The sequence below is a fragment of the Bos indicus x Bos taurus genome, chromosome X (genome assembly GCF_003369695.1).
Source record: "Bos indicus x Bos taurus breed Angus x Brahman F1 hybrid chromosome X, Bos_hybrid_MaternalHap_v2.0, whole genome shotgun sequence".
Lineage (NCBI taxonomy): Eukaryota > Metazoa > Chordata > Mammalia > Artiodactyla > Bovidae > Bos > Bos indicus x Bos taurus.
Genome location: NC_040105.1, coordinates 51,239,437 through 51,259,346, shown reverse-complemented (window position 1 = coordinate 51,259,346; position 19,910 = coordinate 51,239,437). Strand labels below are relative to the sequence as shown.

The window sequence follows — 19,910 nt, the reverse complement described above, 5'->3', positions numbered from 1 at the left end:
AAGTGGTAGACTAAGTCCTAAGATACCAATAATTATTTTAAATGTAGTCTAAATATGCCAATTAAAAGGGAGACACTGGCAGAGTGGATAAAAAGCCAAACCATGCCCTCAAGAAAGCAGTCATAGAAGGAACATACCTCAATATAATAAAAGCCATATATGATAAACCCACAGAAAACATTATCCTCAATGGTGAAAAATTGAAAGCATTTCCCCTAAAGTCAGGAAAAAGACAACAGTGCCCACTCTCACCACCACTATTCAACACAGTTTTCGAAGTTTTAGCCACAGCAATCAGAGAAGAAAAAGGAATAAAAGGAACTTAGACTGGAAAAGAAGAAGAAAACTCTCACTGTTTGCAGATGACATGATCCTCTACATAGAAAACCCTAAAGGCTCCACCAGAAAATTGCTATAGCTAATCAATGAATATAGTAAACTTGCAGGATATAAAATTAATACACAGAAATCCCTTGTATTCCTATACACTAACAATGAGAAACCAGAAAGAGAAATTAAGGAAACAATTCCATTCACCATTGTGATGAAAAGAATGAAATACTTAGGAATAAATTTAACTATAAAAACAAAAGACCTATATATAGAAAACTATAAAACACTGGTGAAAGAAATCAAAGATGACACAAATAGATGGAGAAATATACCATGTTCATGGATCAGAAGAATCAATATAGTGAAAACGAGTATAATACCCAAAGCAATCTATACAGTCAATGCAATCCCTATCAAGCTCCCAATGGTATTTTTCAGAGAATTGGAACAAATAATTTCACAATTTGTATGGAAATACAAAAAACCTCGAATAGCCAAAGCAATCTCGAGAAAGAATGGAACTGGAAGAATCAACCTGCCTGACTTCAGGCTCTACTACAAAGCCACAGTCATCAAGACAGTATGGTACAGGCACAAAGACAGAAATATAGATTAATGGAACAAAATAGAAAGCCCAGAGATAAATCCATGCACCTATGGACACCTTATCTTAGACAAAGGAGGCAAGAATATACAATGGAGAAAAGACAATCTCTTTAACAAGTGGTGCTGGGAAAACTGGTCAACCACCTGTAAAAGAATGAAACTAGAATACTTTCTAATACCATACACAGAAATAAACTCAAAATGCATTAAAGATCTAAATGTAAGATCAGAAACTATAAAACTCCTAGAGGAGAACATGGCAAAACACTCTGATATAAATCACAGCAGGATCTACTATGACCCACCTCCCAGAGTAATGGAAATAAAAACAAAAATAAATAAATGGGACCTAATTAAACTTAAAAAGCTTTTGCACAATGAAGGAAACTATAAGCAAAATGAAAAGACAGCCTTCAGCATGGGAGAAAATAATAGCAAACGAAGCAACTGACAAAGAATTAATCTCAAAAATATACAGGCAACTCCTGCAGCTCAATTCCAGAAAAATAAACGACCCAATCAAAAAATGGGCCAAAGAACTAAACAGACCTTTCTCCAAAGAAGACATACAGATGGCTAACAAACACATGAAAAGATGCTCAACATCACTCATTATCAGAGAAATGCAAATCAAAACCACAATGTGGTACCATCTCACGCCAGTCAGAATGGCTGCTATCCAAAAATCTACAAACAATAAATGTTGGAGAGGGTGTGGAGAAAAGGGAACCCTCTTACACTGTTGGTGGGAATGTAAACTAGTACAGCTATTATGGAGAACAGTGTGGAGATTCCTTTAAAAACTGGAAATAGAACTGCCATATGACCCAGCAATCCCACTGCTGGGCATATACAACGAGGAAACCAGAATTGAAAGAAACACGTGTACCCTAATGTTCGTTGCAGCACTGTTTATAATAGCCAGGACATGGAAGCAACCTAGATGTCCATCAGCAGATGAATGGATAAGAAAGCTTTGGTACATATACACAATGGAATATTACCCAGCCATTAAAAAGAATACATTTGAATCAGTTCTAATGAGGTGGATGAAACTGGAGCCTATTATACAGAGTGAAGTAAGCCAGAAAGAAAAACACCAATATAGATACTAACGCATATATATGGAATTTAGAAAGATGGTAACGATAACCCTGTATGTGAGACAGCAAAACAGACACAGATGTATAGAACAGTCTTTTGGACTCTGTGGGAGAAGGCGAGGGTGTGATGATCTGAGAGAATAGCATTGAAACATGGATATTAACATATGTGAAACAGATTGCCAGTCCAGGTTCGATGCATGAGAAAGGGTGCTCAGGGCTGGTGCACTGGGATGACCCAGAGGGATGGGATGGGGAGGGAGGTGGAAGGGGTGTTCAGGATGGAGAACACATGTATACCTATGGCTAATTCATGTCAATGTATAGTGAAAACCACTACAATACTGTAAATTAATTAGCCTCCAACTAACAAATAAATTAATTTAAAAAAAAAGCCAAACCACAATGGTGTGGTAACTCACCTAGAGCCGGACATCCCTGAATGTGAAGTCAAGTGTGCCTCAGGAAGCATTACTACCAACAAAGCTAGTGGAGGTGATGGAATTTCAGCTGAGCTATTTCAAATCCTAAAGAGGATGCTGTGAATGTTCTGCACTCAATATGCCAGCAAATTTGGAAAACTCAGCAGGGGCCACAGGACTCAAAAAGGTCAATTTTCATTCCAATCCCAAAGAAGGGCAATGCCAAAGAATATTCAAACTACCATACAATTGTGCTTATTTCACATGCTAGCAAGGTTATGCTCAAAATCCTTAGAGCGAGACTTCAATAGTACATGAATTGAGAACTTTCAGATGTGCAAGCTGCATTTAGAAAAGGCAGATGAACCAGAGATCAGGTTGCAAACGTATGTTGGATAATGGAGAAAGCAGGGAATTTCAGAAGAATATCTACTTCTGGTTTATTGAGTACCTTAAAGCCTTTGACTATGTGGATCACAATAAACTGTGGAAAATTCTTAAAGAGAAGGGAATACCAGACCACCTTACCTGCCTCCTGAGAAACCTATATGCAGGTCAAGAAGCAACAGTTAGAACCGGACATGGAACAACAGACTGGTTCATATATGCAGATGATACCACCCCAATGGCACAAAGTGAAGAGGAACTAAAGAGCCTCTTCATAAAGCTGATATGGGAGAGTGAAAAAGCTGGTTTGAAAATCAACATTCACATATCTAAGATCATGGCATCCGGTCCCATCACTTCATGGCAAATAGAAGGGGAAAAAGTGGAAGCAGTAACAGATTTTATTTTCTTGGGATCCAAAATCACTGCAGACAGGGACTGCAGCCATGAAATTAAAAGATTCTTGTTCCCTGGAAGGAAGGTTCTGGCAAACCTAGATAGCATATTAAAAAGCAGAGACATCACTTACTTTGTTCACAAAGGTCTGGATAAGTCAAAGCTACAGTTTTTCTGGTAGTCATGTAAGGATGTGAGAGATGGACCATAAAGAAGGCTGAGCGCCAAAGAACTGATGCTTTTAAATTGTGCTGGAGAAGATTCTTGAGAGTCCCTTGAACAGCAAAGAAACCAAACCAGTCAATCCTAAAGGAAATCAACCCTGAATATTCATCGGAAAGACTGATGTTTAAGCTGAAGCTCCAGTACTTTGGCCACCTGATGCAAAGAGCTGACTCATCAGAAAAGACCCTGATGCTGGGAAAGATTGAGGGCATGAGGAGAAGTGGGTGGCAGAGGATGAGATGGTTAGATACCATCACTGACTCAATGGACATGAATTTGAGTAAACTCTGGGAGATGATAGAGGACAGAGGAGCTTGGCATCATGCTGCAGTCCATGGGGTCACAAAAGTTGGACATGACTTAGCAACTGAACAACAACTACAAATGTGCTTTTTGCAAGTAACTCACTTAAACATAAGATAAACAGGTTGAAAACTGAAGGATGGCAAAAGATATATCATGCTAACATTAGTCAAAAGAAAGCAGGAGTGGGTATGTAATATTAGAAAATGCAGAATTCAGAGGAAAGAATTACTAAGGATGAAGTTATGGGGCTATTACACTAATTAAAAGATCATCATACTTAATGATGAAACATTGAAAGCTTTCTCACTAAGATCAGGAACAACTACTGGAAGTTCTAGAAAAAGCAATTAGGAAGAAAAAGAAATAAAAGCATCTAAATTGGAAAAAAAAGATGATAATATCTTACATAAAGTCCTGACAAATGATGAATCCACCAAAAAACAAAAACAATATGGAAATACAAAAAACCTCGAATAGCCAAAGCGATCTTGAGAAAGAAGAATGGAACTGGAGGAATCAACCTACCTGACTTCAGGCTCTACTACAAAGCCACAGTTATCAAGACAGTATGGTACTGGCACAAAGACAGAAATATTGATCAATGGAATAAAATAGAAAGCCCAGAGATAAATCCACGCACATATGGACACCTTATCTTTGACAAAGGAGGCAAGAATATACAATGGATTAAAGACAATCTCTTTAACAAGTGGTGCTGGGAAATCTGGTCAACCACTTGTAAAAGAATGAAACTGGACCACTTTCTAACACCATACACAAAAATAAACTCAAAATGGATTAAAGATCTAAACCTAAGACCAGAAACTATAAAACTCCTAGAGGAGAACATAGGCAAAACACTCTCCGACATACATCACAGCAGGATCCTCTATGACCCACCTCCCAGAATATTGGAAATAAAAGCAAAAATAAACAAATGGGACCTAATTAACCTTAAAAGCTTCTGCACATCAAAGGAAACTATTAGCAAGGTGAAAAGACAGCCTTCAGAATGGGAGAAAATAATAGCAAATGAAGCAACCGACAAACAACTAATCTCAAAAATATACAAGCAACTCCTACAGCTCAACTCCAGAAAAATAAATGACCCAATCAAAAAATGGGCCAAAGAACTAAATAGACATTTCTCCAAAGAAGACATACAGATGGCTAACAAACACATGAAAAGAAGCTCAACATCATTCATTATCAGAGAAATGCAAATCAAAACCACTATGAGGTACCATTTCACACCAGTCAGAATGGCTGCGATCCAAAAGTCTACAAATAATAAATGCTGGAGAGGGTGTGGAGAAAAGGGAACCCTCTTACACTGTTGGTGGGAATGCAAACTAGTACAGCCACTATGGAGAACAGTGTGGAGATTCCTTAAAAAACTGTAAATAGAACTGCCTTATGATCCAGCAACCCCACTGCTGGGCATACACACTGAGGAAACCAGAAGGGAAAGAGACACGTGTACCCCAATGTTCATCGCAGCACTGTTTATAATAGCCAAGACATGGAAGCAACCTAGATGTCCATCAGCAGATGAATGGATAAGAAAGCTGTGGTACATATACACAATGGAGTATTACTCAGCCATTAAAAAGAATACATTTGAATCAGTTCTAATGAGGTGGATGAAACTGGAGCCTATTATACAGAGTGAAGTAAGCCAGAAGGAAAAACATAAATACAGTATACTAATGCATATATATGGAATTTAGAAAGATGGTAACAATAACCCGGTGTACGAGACAGCAAAAGAGACACTGATGTATAGAACAGTCTTATGGACTCTGTGGGAGAGGGAGAGGGTGGGAAGATTTGGGAGAATGGCAATGAAACATGTAAAATATCATGTAGGAAACGAGTTGCCAGTCCAGGTTCGATGCACGATGCTGGATGCTTGGGGCTGGTGCACTGGGATGGCCCAGAGGGATGGTATGGGGAGGGAGGAGGGAGGAGGGTTCGGGATGGGGAACACATGTATACCTGTGGCGGATTCATTTTGATATTTGGCAAAACTAATACAATTATGTAAAGTTTAAAAATAAAATAAAATTAGAAAAAAAAAAAAAAAAAAGAAACCCTAAAAAAAAAAAAAAAAAAAAAAAACCACAAAAACCTATTAGAGCTAATAAACTATTTTAGTAAAGTTACAGAATACCAGAACAGCACTCAAAAATCAGTTATATCTATACATCACCAATGAGCAATCCAAAAAGGAAATTAAGAAACCAATTTCACTTACAATAACATAAAAAAGAATAAGGGTGTAAGACTTGTATACTGAAAACTATAAAATGTTGCTGAAAGAAATTAAAGAACACAAAATTTAATGAAAAGATATCCCATGTTGATGGATTGGAAGATTATTATTAGGGAACAATACTATTCAGAACTAAATCAATCTCTATTAAAACCTGGATATTGGGAGGAGATTCTTTTTCTTTTTGCAAACTTGATTTTAAAATCATATGGAGGTGCAAGCGACACAGAAATGCTAAAATAGTCTTGAAAAAGTAAAACAAAATTGGAGGACTCATGCTTTTATATTCAACTGATTTTCATTGAGTGCTATGTCTTAAAAAAAAGAGTGCCAAGTCTATTCAATAGGGAAAGAATACAGATGGTCTTTGACTTTTGGTCTTTGACACAATATTTTTTCTAACCATATAATGGTGTGAAAGCAATACACATTTAGTAGAAATTGTACTTTTATTTTTGAATATTGACTTCTCTTAGACTAACTATGTAGTATAATACTTTTCTGTGATGCTGGGTAGTGGCAGTGAGCCACAGCTCCTGAGTCAGCCATGTGATCATGAGAATAAACAATCAATACATTTACAACTATTCTGTTTTTCACTTTCAGTACAGTGCTCAGTAAGCTGCAAGAAATATTCAAGACTTTATTATAAAATAGCCTTTGTGTTAGATGATTTTACCCAACTGTAGGCTAGTGTAAATGATTTGAACACATGTAAGGTAGGCTAGGTTAAGCTATGATGTTCAGTAAGTTAAGTATATTAACAGCATTTTCTATTTCAATTTATGATGCATTTACATAGGATATAACCCCATATAAAGACAGACAAAGGCCACTAAGTATACAAAAAGGTGCTTAATATCAGTCATCAGGGAAGCACAAATTAAAACCACAATAAGGTACTACTACACATTCTCCAGGGGCTTCCCAGGTGGCGCAGTGGTAAAGAATCTTCCTGCAAATGCAGAAAATGCAGGAGACACAAGAGACACAGGTTTGATCCCTGGGTCAGGAAGATGCCCTGGAGTAGGAAATGGCAACTCACTCCAATATTCCTTGCCTGAAAAAATCCATGGACAGAGGTGCCTGGCAGGCTACACTCCATGGAGTCATAAAGAATTGGATACGACTGAGCGACTAAGCACACACACACATACTCACCAGAATAACTAAAATTAATGTTGGCAAGGGTGTGAATCTCTCATATATTGCTGGTGTTAGCAGCCAATTTGGAAAACTGAGAATTCTTAAAAAGTTAAACAGCTATCCTATGACCCAGCAAATTCTACAACTGGGTATTATTCAGGAGAAATGAATACATGTATTAACAGAAAGACTTATACAAGAATGTTCATTACAGCTTTATTCATAATAGCTCCCACCCAAAAAAAACTAATACACACAACATGGATCAATCTTTAAAACATACTGAATGAGAGAAATCTTACACAGGAGTACATACTGTGTGATTCCATTTCTATGAAGGTCTAGAGCAGGGTAAATTAATCTACGGTGAAAAAAAAAAAATCAACAGTGGTCAACTGGTGGGAGGTGTGTGGTTGGACACTGACTGGGAAGGGGAATGAAGGAAATTTCTGCAGTAATAGCAATATTGTTTATCATGTGGGCAAGCTACAGCCTGCAAGCCAAACCTGGTACACCAATCATTTTTGTGAATAAAGTTGTATTGGAACACGGTCATGCCAAATATCTTATATATTGTTTATGGCTGCTTTCACACATGCAATAGCAGAGTTGAGTAAATGCAATGGAGACTACATAGAGCACAAAGCTTAAAATAGTTACTATCTAAACCCTACAGAAAATATTTGCCAACATCTTTTTTAAATTTTTATAATGGTTTGGGTTACAGAGGTGTAAGCATTTGTCAAAACTCAATGAATTATGATCTCTGCATTTTACTGCACATAAATTTAAACTGTGGGAGAGGGAGAGGGTGGGATGATCTGGGGGAATGGCACGGAAACATGTATAATATCATATAAGAAATGGATCACCAGTTCAGGTTCGATACAGGATCCTTGGGGCTGGTGCACTGGGATGACCTGGAGGGATGGTATGGGGAAGGAGGTGGGAGGGGGGTTCAGGATGGGGAACATGTGTACACCCCCGTGGCAGATTCATGTTGATGTGTAGCAGAACCAATACAATACTGTAAAGTAATTAGCCTCCAATTAAAATAAATAAATTTAAATTAAAAAAAGGAAAAAGTTCAAAAAAAATTTAAACTAAAAAATATAAACAAATACTGAATTCTAGTCAATGATATGCATGCTGAAGTGTTTATGGATAAAATATACTAATGTCAGCAACTTTAATTTCGAATTTACTGATAAATGGATAAAGTAGTTGATAGATAAGAGATAGACCAAATACAACAAAAATTAACTGTATAATCTGGCTGGTAGATATATGTACATTCACTTTTTCTTCAACTTTTCTGTATCTTTGAAATTCTTCTTAATAAAATGCTGGGGGGCCGATTTTAATTTGTTGTTCAGCCACTCAGTCATGTCCAACTCTTTGCAACTCCATGAGCTGCAGCATGCCAGGCTTCCCTGTCCTTCACCATCTCCCGGAGCTTGCTCAAATTCATGTCCATTGAGTCGATGATTCCATCCAACCGTCTCGTCTTCTGTTGTCCCCTTCTCCTCCTGCCTTCAATCTTTCCCAGCATCAGGGTCTTTTCTAATTTTTAATTAGGTAAGGAAAGTATACAACACATGCCCACAGAAATGAACATTCCAATCTAAAATACCTTGTGAAAAAATTTATTCTAAAGGAATGTCCTGGAATAGCATGATTTGAAGAAACTTCAAAGACCTTTATTAATCCTTGATCATTCCTGATAGAAGTTAACATGCACACATTAGAATTCATTATACTTTATGCCCCTGATGAAGAAGAAATTTCATAAAATACACAATACTTAAGATCATAGCTGTTTAAAACAGTAATATCACCAGTAAAAAGAAAAAAAACTCATAGCACATCTATCACCTAAGGACCTCAAAGCATTTTATTAGCTAAACTCAATAAATTCAGTCTTTAGAAATACCTGAATCAGAACAGAAGAGAAAAAATAAAGTGAATTCTCAGTTCCTACCTTTAATTAATTCAATCGATCCCATGAGTTAACTACATCTCACTGAAGTCATCATGTTCTTTTACTCAAATTCTGGCAGGGAGAATAGCTATCTTTTAAAGAGGATGGATGATGTAATGATTTAAGGGAACAGCCTCTGCAGCTAGGTGGTCTGGGTTGAAATCCTGGCCCTCTCATATGATACTCAGAAAGTTATTTAACCTCTCTGAACCTCAATTACCCTTAATGAAAGCTACTATTCATAGGGTTGTTTTGAGGATAGTACACATAGAGCCATTAGAACAGTATTTGGCACCTAAGAATCACTCAGTAGTGCTCATTATTATCATCCCATAAAATCCAATGCTATATAATAAATGTAGAACAGTAAGATAGCCATAGACTTGAAACGTATTAGGACTTGCTGTTCTTCAAACATGCCAAACCCACTTTTCTCTCAAAGTCCCTCTGCCTGAAATGTGCACTAAGGACTCCCTCACCTCTTTCAAGTGTGTGCTGAATTTGTCAACCTTCTCAATGAGGCCTACCCAGATCATCACCTTATTTAAAATTGCAACCCACTTTCCTCCTTAGCCTCCACTGAGCAAACACTGGGAGATAGTGAAGGACAGGGAAGCCTGGTGTGGTACAGTCCATGGGGTCGCAAAGAGTCAGACATGACTGAGTGACTGAATAACAACCCTTTACTGTATTATATAATTTACTTTTTATTGTGGTTATTGACAGTCTCCCTGCATTAGAAACAAAACTCAATGACAGAAAGAATTTTTGTCTTTTATTCACTGATATATTCCAAGTAGGTGCTCAAATATTTTTTGTTAACATCATCTGGTCTAATCCCTTCACTTCTTTCATGAAGAAATGCTAAAAAGGCTTGAATCAAAGCTACCTACTGATTAAGGAAAAAAGCCAGGAACAGGGACTGTGACTTCCAGTCCCATTGCCATTTTTACTATAGCTCACTATATCCTGGATCCTTGAACATTACAGAAAATGCACAATCATCCATATTTTCCCCCCAGGAGAATTTACCTTTGAAATTTGTTGGCCTTGCAAATACTGCTCTGTCCGTAACAAAGAAATGCTCTGAGAGGCAGTAGAAGCCTGTACTGGAATACTAAGTGGCGACAAATGAACAGAAGAAGATGGCTGATTTGTAAGGTCTATCCAAGAACTGGATGAGAGTTTGGTGTTGTAATTGTGTTTCTGATGACCCAGAACGAAATGCTAAGCTAGAAGATGACTGCCACTGTGGCTGGACAGCAGACTACTGCTGAATGCATGCTGGCTGGACTGCTGTGCTAGGTTTCTTTGCAGCGGAAACGTTTAATTCCTGTCTAATGCCAGAAGCACTCGAGGCTATTCAAAAGGCTGTATTACATGCTGGTGCTTCAGTGACGCTGGTTGCAACTGTTCTTGCAAAGGATATATAATCAGGGCCACATGTGTAATGGCTTTTGGAATACCTGGTAATGGCTGAATCTGCTTAGGTGCATGTGAATGAGGTACCTGCTGTTGGAAAGCAGCACGTTGGATATATAAAGACTGCTGTTGATTTAGGGGATCTTCTTGGGTACACAGTGGCTTTTCTGTGCTTGCCTATGAGATAAATTAGTCATCTGCTGCTGATGAAAGAAAGCTGAGTGAGAAGCCTGGCTTCTTGTTAATATGATTGGAAATGCTGTGCAGAGAAGTATGGGGGCTGGATCTGGGTCTTTGAAGAGGCCTATGAAGGACATTCGGAGAAGGCAATGGCACCCCACTCCAGTACTCTTGCCTGGAAAATCCCATGGACGGAGGAGCCTGGAAGGCTGCAGTCCATGGGGTTGCTAAGAGTCGGACACGACTGAGTGACTTCACTTTCACTTTTCACTTTCATGCATTGGAGAAGGAAATGGCAACCCACTCCAGTGTTCTTGCCTGGAGAATCCCAGGGACGGGGCAGCCTGCTGAGCTGCTGTCTATGGGGTTGCACAGAGTTGGACACGAATGAAGCGACTTAACAGCAGCAGCAGCAGCAGCAGCATGAAGGACATTTGTGCCGGGTGTTGAAGCTGTCCTTCCACAGCCCTCCGAGATGTAATGCTAATTGAATGGGCTTTTAGCTGCTGGTGCCCAAAACTGACATCTGTTTGTTGGGTAGGCTGAATTCTACACATTAAATAAAGGCTCAATAGAATGTGTTTGTGTATCTAAGGTTAATGTTAAATATGACTTATGTCTTTTGCTCCAATGTTGAAGAACCTTGGGGTTGTGTTAAATAAGCTTGTTGCTCAGAAGTCTGCACTACATAAGGTGGTACTGAGTAAAAGTCCTGATGTGCAGTTTGTAATATGTATTTGCTTGCAATCAGAAGAATTTACTTTGTATACTCACTGGGTGATGAAGGTTGTCTGCTAAGTTGTCTAGATGGTGTAAGCAGTGTGTTCTGAATAAGGGACATACTCAAATGCCTGGTAAGCAGGCTGTTCTATAGGTTTCACAGGGTAAGCTGCTTGGATTATACATTCTGGCTGGTCTGGAAAAGGAGACCAAACCAGAGGTTCCACTGTATAAACAGGCTACCCTTGGACTGGGGCCAAATAAGAGGGCTATGCCACAGGTAGGGCTGGATAAGAAGTCTATAGAATAGGTTGGTTGTGATGCTAGAGGTTGTACAGTGTAAACAGGATGCTCTGGGATGGTAGTAAATAAATAGGCTGTGTGGAAGCCTTTATTGGGTAAGTCGGCTGTGATGAGTTAAGAAGCTTATTCCTCGGAAGTATCACAAGGTGCAGCTGCTCAGAAGCCTTCAATGGGAAGGATGGCAGTTCTGCAGGTGGTCCTGAATAAGTGTGTTGAACAGAATAAGATGGCTGTTTCAGGGCCTGAATGACACTGGCAACTTACATGAGTTTCAGATTTTTCAGAGTACAATCCCACTGAACATGTTTCTGTGGTGATGTTATTAAGTTGGTGTAAAAGTAATTGTGGTTCTTGCATTGTTGAAATTTGCTGTTTAATATTGGATACATTCTTAAATGTGGTTATGTTATATATTCTTTTAATGTACATTTCTTGCTTTATGTTTTTTGCTAATGATTTATATATTGATTGTTGTTTATTTTATATTTATTTTAGACTGTGGAAATGATGTTAGACAAAAAGCAAATTTGAGAAACTTTCTTATTTGAGTTCAAAATAGGTCATAAAGCAGCAGAGACAACTCACAATATCAACGACACATTTGGCCCAGGAATTGATAACGAATGTATAGTAGTGGTTCAAGAAGTTTTTCAAAGGAGATGAGCGCCTTAAAAATGAGGAGCGTAGTGGCCAGCCATCGGAAGTTGACAACAACCAACTGAGAGCCATCATCATACGTGGGAAATTGCCAAAGAACTCAATGTCAACCATTCTACAGTCATTCAGCATTTGAAGCAAATTGGAAAGGTGAAAAACGGTCAGTAAGTGGGTGTCTCATGAGCTGACCGAAAATCAAAAAATTGTTGTTTTGAATTGTCATCTTTACTTATTCTACATAACAACAATGAACAATTTCTCGATCAGACTGTGATGTGCGACAAAAAGTGAATTTTATACAACAACCAGAAGTGAACAGCTCAGTGTGAAAAGAAGCTCCAAAGCACTTTCCAAAGTCAAACTTACACCAAAAAAAAGGTCGTGGTCAGTTTGGTGGTCAGCTGCTAGTAGGATCCACTGCAGCTTTCTGAATCCTGGAAAAACCATTATATCTGAGAGATATGCTCAGCAAATTGATGAGATGCACTGAAAACTGCAACACCTGCAGCCAGCATTGGTCAACAGAAAGGGCCTAATTCTTCTCCATGACAATGCCCAACCACACGTTATACAACCACACTTCAAAACTTGAATGAAATGGACTAGGATATTTTACTTCATCTGCCATATTCCCCTGACCTCTTGCCAACTGACTATCACTTTTCAAGCAACTAAAAAGTTGCTTGACAACTTGTTACAGGGAAAATGCTTCCACGACCAGCAGAATGCAGAAAATGATTTCCAAGAGTTCATCGAATCCTGAAGCACAGATTTTTACACTACAAGAATAATCAAACTTATTTCTCATTGGCAAAAATGTGTTGACTGTAATGGTTTATAGTTTGATTAATAAAGATGTGATTAATAAAGATGTGTTTGAGTCTAGATATAATGATTTAAAATTCATAGTCTGAAACTACAATTACATTTGTAACAATCTAATAAAAGATGCTTACTCCTTGGAAGAAAAGCTACAACAAACCTAGACAGCATATTAAAAAGCAGAGACATCACTTTACCAACAAAGGTCTGTATAGTTAAAGCTATGGTTTTTCTAGTCATCATGTACAGATGTGAGAGTTGGACCATAAAGAAAGCTGAGTGCTGAAGAATTGATGCTTTTGAAGTGTGGTGCTAGAGAAGACTCTTGAGAGTCCCTTGGACTGCAAGGAGATCAAACCAATCAATCTTAAAGGAAATCAGTCCTGAATATTCATTGGAAGGACTGATGCTAAAGCTGAAGCTCCAGTACTTTGGCCGCCTGATGCAAAGAACCAACTCGTTGGAAAAGGCCCTGATGCTGGGAAACATTGAAGGCAGGAGGAGAAAGGGATGATAGAGATGCTTGGATGGCATCATTAACTTAATGGACATGAGTTTGAGCAAACTCTAGGAGATAGTGAAGGACAGGGAAGCCTTGTGTGCTGCAGTCCATGTGATCAAAAAGAATCAGACACTACTGAGCCACTGAACAACAACAATATAATCTTAGGTTGTAAAATTAATGGCTGCTGCTGAATAGAGGCTTAGAAACAATGCTTCTCTAAATGCAGTCTGGCTTTGTGGAACTGAAGAATCTGGAACTACAGACTTCTGATATACCACTGATTATGGCTAGGATACTGAATGTATCTTTTGTGAAGGCTAATGGGCCCTCGAATGCACCTCAATGCAATTAGAAGGGAGCTAAGCTGTACCACCAGCGTTCTGTGCACTGCTCGCAAGTTGGGCAAAAGAATAATTTGACAAAGCTGGAGGTGATTAACTGATAAGAAACTAGAAATTTGATTGGCATTTGGTAATTTAGTTAATGCCTGATTCCCATTTCTAGGGTCAAGTTCAAGTTGAAGACCAACCATTAGATCCTGGGAAATCATTTGTGAAGCATGCAATGTCTAAGGAGAAATTATAAACAAGACTGGTTGTGGAACTCCAGTAACTGACAAGTCTAAAGCCACAGGTTGAGCTAAAATTTGTACATCTGCTCCAAAACTCAGCTGTAGTTCCTGGTGCTGATGCAAAAGAATTCAAATTATAAATGCATGTATCATGGGAATTCTCTGGCCTCCAATGGTGAGGACTTGGTGCTCTCATTATCAGGGCCCTGGGCTCAATCCTTGATTGAACTAAGATCCCACAAGCTGCAGAGTGTAGCCAAAAATTTTTTAATTAAAAATAAAATAAATGCATATAGCATGTTCAATTTAATGGGGGGAGTCCCAGACAGAATGATAGGTAAAATAATGCTATGTTGTAAAGATTTGGGGGCTTCCCTGGTGGCTCAGAAAATAAAAGGATCTGCCTGCAATGCGGGAGATCTGGGTTCAGTCCCTGGGTAAGGAAGATCCCTAGAGAAGGAAATGGCAACCCACTGCAGTATTCTTGCCTGGAAAATCCCATGGTCAGAGGAGCCTGGCAGGCTACAGTCCATAGGGTTGCAAAGAGTTGGACACGACTGAGAGACTAACACACTATAAAGATTTTAGGAACTTATCCAAAAGGTGTTGGGTATAGTGTTAGTCCTATAAAAATTCTATTAATAACACCACAAACAAATGTTAATTGAAGACACTAACAGACTGAGACTAGCCCCCAACAAAATATTGCTCATGGCCTCTCATTTACTGAACTTGTCACATAACTCATTCAAACCATGGTAGAAATTCAGAGTAACTGAATCTGACACCTTCACACACCAGAAAGTGGAAGTTCTAAGAGAAATCTCAAAAGGATTTTAATATCATAGCTAAAAGGAACAAAGAAGCTCTCTCAAGAGGAGAGGAGAGAGTTGGTTGAATACATATAGGTTGCCTGTAATAATTCCTAAAACTTAAACCACTAGGTTTATAAAAAGACCCTCACTGGTCAAAGTGCTTACTTATGTGAATTCTAAATATTAGGTGAAAAAGGCAGGCTACAAAATAGTATGTATGTGATATACATATGTATGTATAAAAAAAGTTATATGTGTACACAAAAAGACAAATCTAGAGTTCATATATTCATAAGATTTAAAGACACAGTTCAGTTCAGTTGCTCACTCGTGTCCGACTCTTTGCGACCTCATGAATGCCAGAACGCCAGGCCTCCCTGTCTATTACCAACTCCCAGAGTCCATCCAAACTCATGTCCATTGAACTAGTGATGCCATCCAACCATCTCATCATCTGTCATCCCCTTCTCCTCCTGTCCTCAATCTTTCCCAGCATCAGGTCTTTTCAAATGAGTCAATTCTTCCCATGAGGTGGCCAAAGTACTGGAGTTTCAGCTTTAGCATCATTCCTTGCAAAGAAATCCCACTGCTGATCTCCTTCAGAATGGACTGGTTGGATCTCCTTGCAGTCCAAGGGACTCTCAAGAGCCTTCTCCAACAGCACAGTTCAAAAGCATCAATTCTTTGGTGTTCAGCTTTCTTTATAGTCCAACTCTCACATCCATACATGGCCACTGGAAAAATGATAGCCTTGACTAGACAGACCATTGTTGGCAAAGTAATGTCTCTGCTTTTCAATATGCTGTCTAGGTTGGTCATAACTTTCCTTCCAAGGAGTAAGCGTCTTTTAATTTCATGGCTGCAATCACCATCTGCAGTGATTTTGGAGCCCCAAAAAATAAAGTCTGACACTGTTTCCCCTGTTTCTCCATTTATTTGCCATGAAGTGATGGGACCGGATGCCATGATCTTAGTTTTCTGAATGTTGAGCTTTAAGCCAAGTTTGTCACTCTCCTCTTTCACTTTCATCAAGAGGCTCTTTAGTTCTTCACTTTCTGCCATAAGGGTGGTGTCATCTGCATATCTGAGGTTATTGATATTTCTCCCGGCAATCTTGATTCCAGCTTGTGCTTCCTCCAGCTCACCGTTTCTCATGATGTACTCTGCATATAAGTTAAATAAGCAGGGTGACAATATACAGCCTTGACGTACTCCTTTTCCTATTTGGAACCAGTGTGTTGTTCCATGTCCAGTTATAACTGTTGTTTCCTGACCTGTATACAGATTTCTCAAAAGGCAGGTCAGGTGGTCTGGTATTCCCATCACTTGAAGAATTTTCCACAGTTTATTGCAATCTACACAGTCAAAGTTTTTGGCATATTCAATAAAGCAGAAATAGATGTTTTTCTGGAACTCTCTTGCTTTTTCGATGATCCAGTGGATGTTGGCAATTTGATCTCTGGTTCCTCTGCCTTTTCTAAAACCAGCTTGAACATCTGGAAGTTCATGGTTCACGAATTGCTGAGCTTGGTTGGAGAATTTTAAGCATCACTTTACTAGTGTGTGAGATGAGTGCAATTGTGCGGTAGTTTGAGCATTCTTTGGCATTGCTTTTCTTTCAGATTGGAATTAAAACTGACCTTTTCCAGTCCTGTGGCCACTGCTCAGTTTTCCAAATTTGCTGGCATATTGAGTGCAGCACTTTCACAGCATCATCTTTTAGGGTTTGAAATAACTCAACTGGAATTCCATCACCTCCACTAGCTCTGTTCGTAGTGATGATTCCTAAGGCCCACCTGACTTCACATTCCAGGATGTCCAGCTCTAGGTGAGTGATCATACCACCATGATTATCTGGGTCGTGAAGATCTTTTTTGTATAGTTCTTCTGCGTATTCCTGCCACCTCTTCTTAATATCTTCTGCTTCTGTTAGGTCTATACCATTTCTATCCTTTATTGAGCCCATCTTTGCACGAAATGTTCCCTTGGTACCTCTAATTTTCTTGAAGAGAACTCTAGTCTTTCCCATTCTATTGTTTTCCTCTATTTCTTTGCATTGATCATGGAGGAAGGCTTTCTTATCTCTCCTTGTTATTCTTTGGAACTCTGCATTCAAATGGGTATATCTTTCCTTTTCTCCTTTGCTTTTGGCTTCCTTTCTTTCCACAGCTCTTTGTAAGGCCTCCTCAGACAGCCATTTTGCTTTTTTGCATTTCTTTTTCTTGGGGATGTCTTGATTCCTATCTCCTGTACAATATCACAAGCCTCTGCCCATAGTTCACCATGCACTCTGTCTATCAGATCTAGTCCCTTAAATCTATTTCTCACTTCCACTGTATAGTCATAAGGGATTTGATGTAGGTCATACCTGAATGGTCTAGTGGTTTACTCCACTTTCTTCAACTTCAGTCTGCATTTGGCAATAAGGAGTTCATGATCTGAACCACAGTCAAATCTAGAGTCTCTACCCCCAAATATAAATGATAATTTATTTCTAGCTGGAGATAGTATATGGTTTTCACTGTCTTCTTTATAACTTTGCAGACTTTATTTTTGGAGAAGGCGATGGCACTTCACACAGTACTCTTGCCTGGAAAATCCCATGGATGGAGGAGCCTGGTAGGGTGCAGTCCATGGGGTCGCAAAGGGTCAGACACGACTGAGCGACTTCCCTTTCACTTTTCACTTTCATGCATTGGAGAAGGAAATGGCAACCCACTCCAGTGTTCTTGCCTGGAGAATCCCAGGGACGGGGGAGCCTGGTGGGCTGCCGTCTATGGGGTCACAGAGTCGGACGCGACTGAAATGACTTAGCCACACCAGCAGGTTTTATTTTAAATAGGTAAATAACACTTTCATAAGTTTTTTATCCTTTTTTTTCAAAATACACAAACCTGTATATTTATGTGGTTGAACCTAAATTATTATTAATAATTTAAGCATCCATCCAACACACTTTGCATTATAGTCTTAAGAGATAAATCCAACCACAACATGAACTCAAGAATGAACTTATACCACATAAGCTACAAACACTAGCCACACACCATGCACTGTCAACTATACCATATTAAATATATCCTCTGCTGCTAAGTCGCTTCAGTTGTGTTCAACTCTGTGTGACCCCATAGACAGAAGCCCACCAGGCTCACCCATCCCTGGGATTCTCCAGGCAAGAACACTGGAGTGGGTTGCCAAATATATCCCCAGCAGATTTTAAATGTGTCTGGCATTTGTCAAGTATGTGTATGTTTTCCCCTACAAGATTGAGCTTTTTGAGGGCAAGGACCATATTTTATCTTGTTTTATACCCCCAGAGATGGCAGTTATTAAAAGTGTGCTGATGAACTTTGACTATATACTAATCTCTTAAAACCAACAGATGCACCAGCTGCTAACTAAATCGTATACAAAGAATGCCTAGGAGCTCAGATGATCTCATTCCCAAAGAGAGAAGACACACGTAGGGGATGGTGAAGTTGAGAAAAGAAAATGGGATGGCAAAGAAAAGCCCAACCATGTATCCAAAGTCTATAACCTAGGAAACCAGGATATAGTACTGATATACAAACACTCAAGAAAGAATGTGTACTCGTTGTCAGAAATGAGTAATGTTGACTTTGAGAGTCTAAATGAAAAAACATGTTCTTCTACAGAAATAAATGTGAACAAAACAAGTCAAGAATTTAGATCAAAGTACTAAAAATTATAACAGTCTATGAGATACTATTTCTAATTAACTACAAAAGACATCCCTCCACATCCAAATCATGCTAAGAAGTCCAACACAAAAAACAAACCAAGAAAAAGGGATTAGAGTCATAAATAAATTTTTTATCCGTATATGGAATTCTCAGTTTCTTTTCCAATTATATAAGTAGTGTCTCAAGATTCTAGTTACACAATATTAGGCACATCCTCAAGAAGAATGTCTTAAGTGGAGGAAAATACAAACAACTTTAAGCTTTCAGTGACTTTTATATAAACTAGGATGAATCTATGTAAGAGAGCCTTTGCCTGTCAGAAAAATCTGTGCTGTGCTTAGTTGCTCAGTAATGTCTGACTCTTTGTGAACCCAAGGACTGTAGCCCGCCAGGCTCCTCTGTCCATGAGGATTCCCCAGGCAAGAATATTGGAGTGGGTTGCCATGCTCTCCTCCAGGGGATCTTCCCAACCTAGGGATCGAACCCAGGTCTCCCATATTACAGGCAAATTCTTTACCATCTGAGCCACCAGAGAAGCCCAAGAATACTGGAGTGGGTAGCCTATCCCTTCTCCAGGGGATCTTCCTGACCCAGGAATCGAACTGGGGTCTCCTGCATTGCAGGTGGATTCTTTACCAGCTGAGCTACCAGGGAAGCCCAAGGTACCAGGGAAGCCCTAGGCAGTGTTAAATATGTTTAACTGAATACAGAGCCTCTAAAATGTATCTTACCTTTATCTGTGAGGCCTTTGGGACAGTTAAAGGTGAAACCTGGGGTTGTGAGACAATTGGAGGTCCAAAGACGTGTACAGGCAAAATAGTGGACCGACCTTGAACCAAAGGCAAAATTTGGGGCTGAGTCAGCTTTGGCTGCTTCTGCAACTGTTAAATAAGAACAAAAAGATAAAAGATAAATTCTCCCATTTACAGTAAATATACTGATGATATATTTTTAAAAAACCAATACAATATTGTAAAGTAATTAGCCTCAAAATTAAAATAAATAAATTTATATTAAAAAAAAATATATAT

General features: G+C 38.9%; 1 protein-coding gene across 1 annotated transcript in view; it reads right to left on the bottom strand.

Moving 5' to 3' along the window:
* Positions 1-19,910, bottom strand: part of WNK3 (WNK lysine deficient protein kinase 3) — a 183,185-nt gene that overhangs the window by 83,966 nt on the left and 79,309 nt on the right. The window contains 1 exon segment of the mRNA XM_027534682.1: positions 19,611-19,760. Coding sequence (XP_027390483.1) covers positions 19,611-19,760 — 150 coding nt within the window.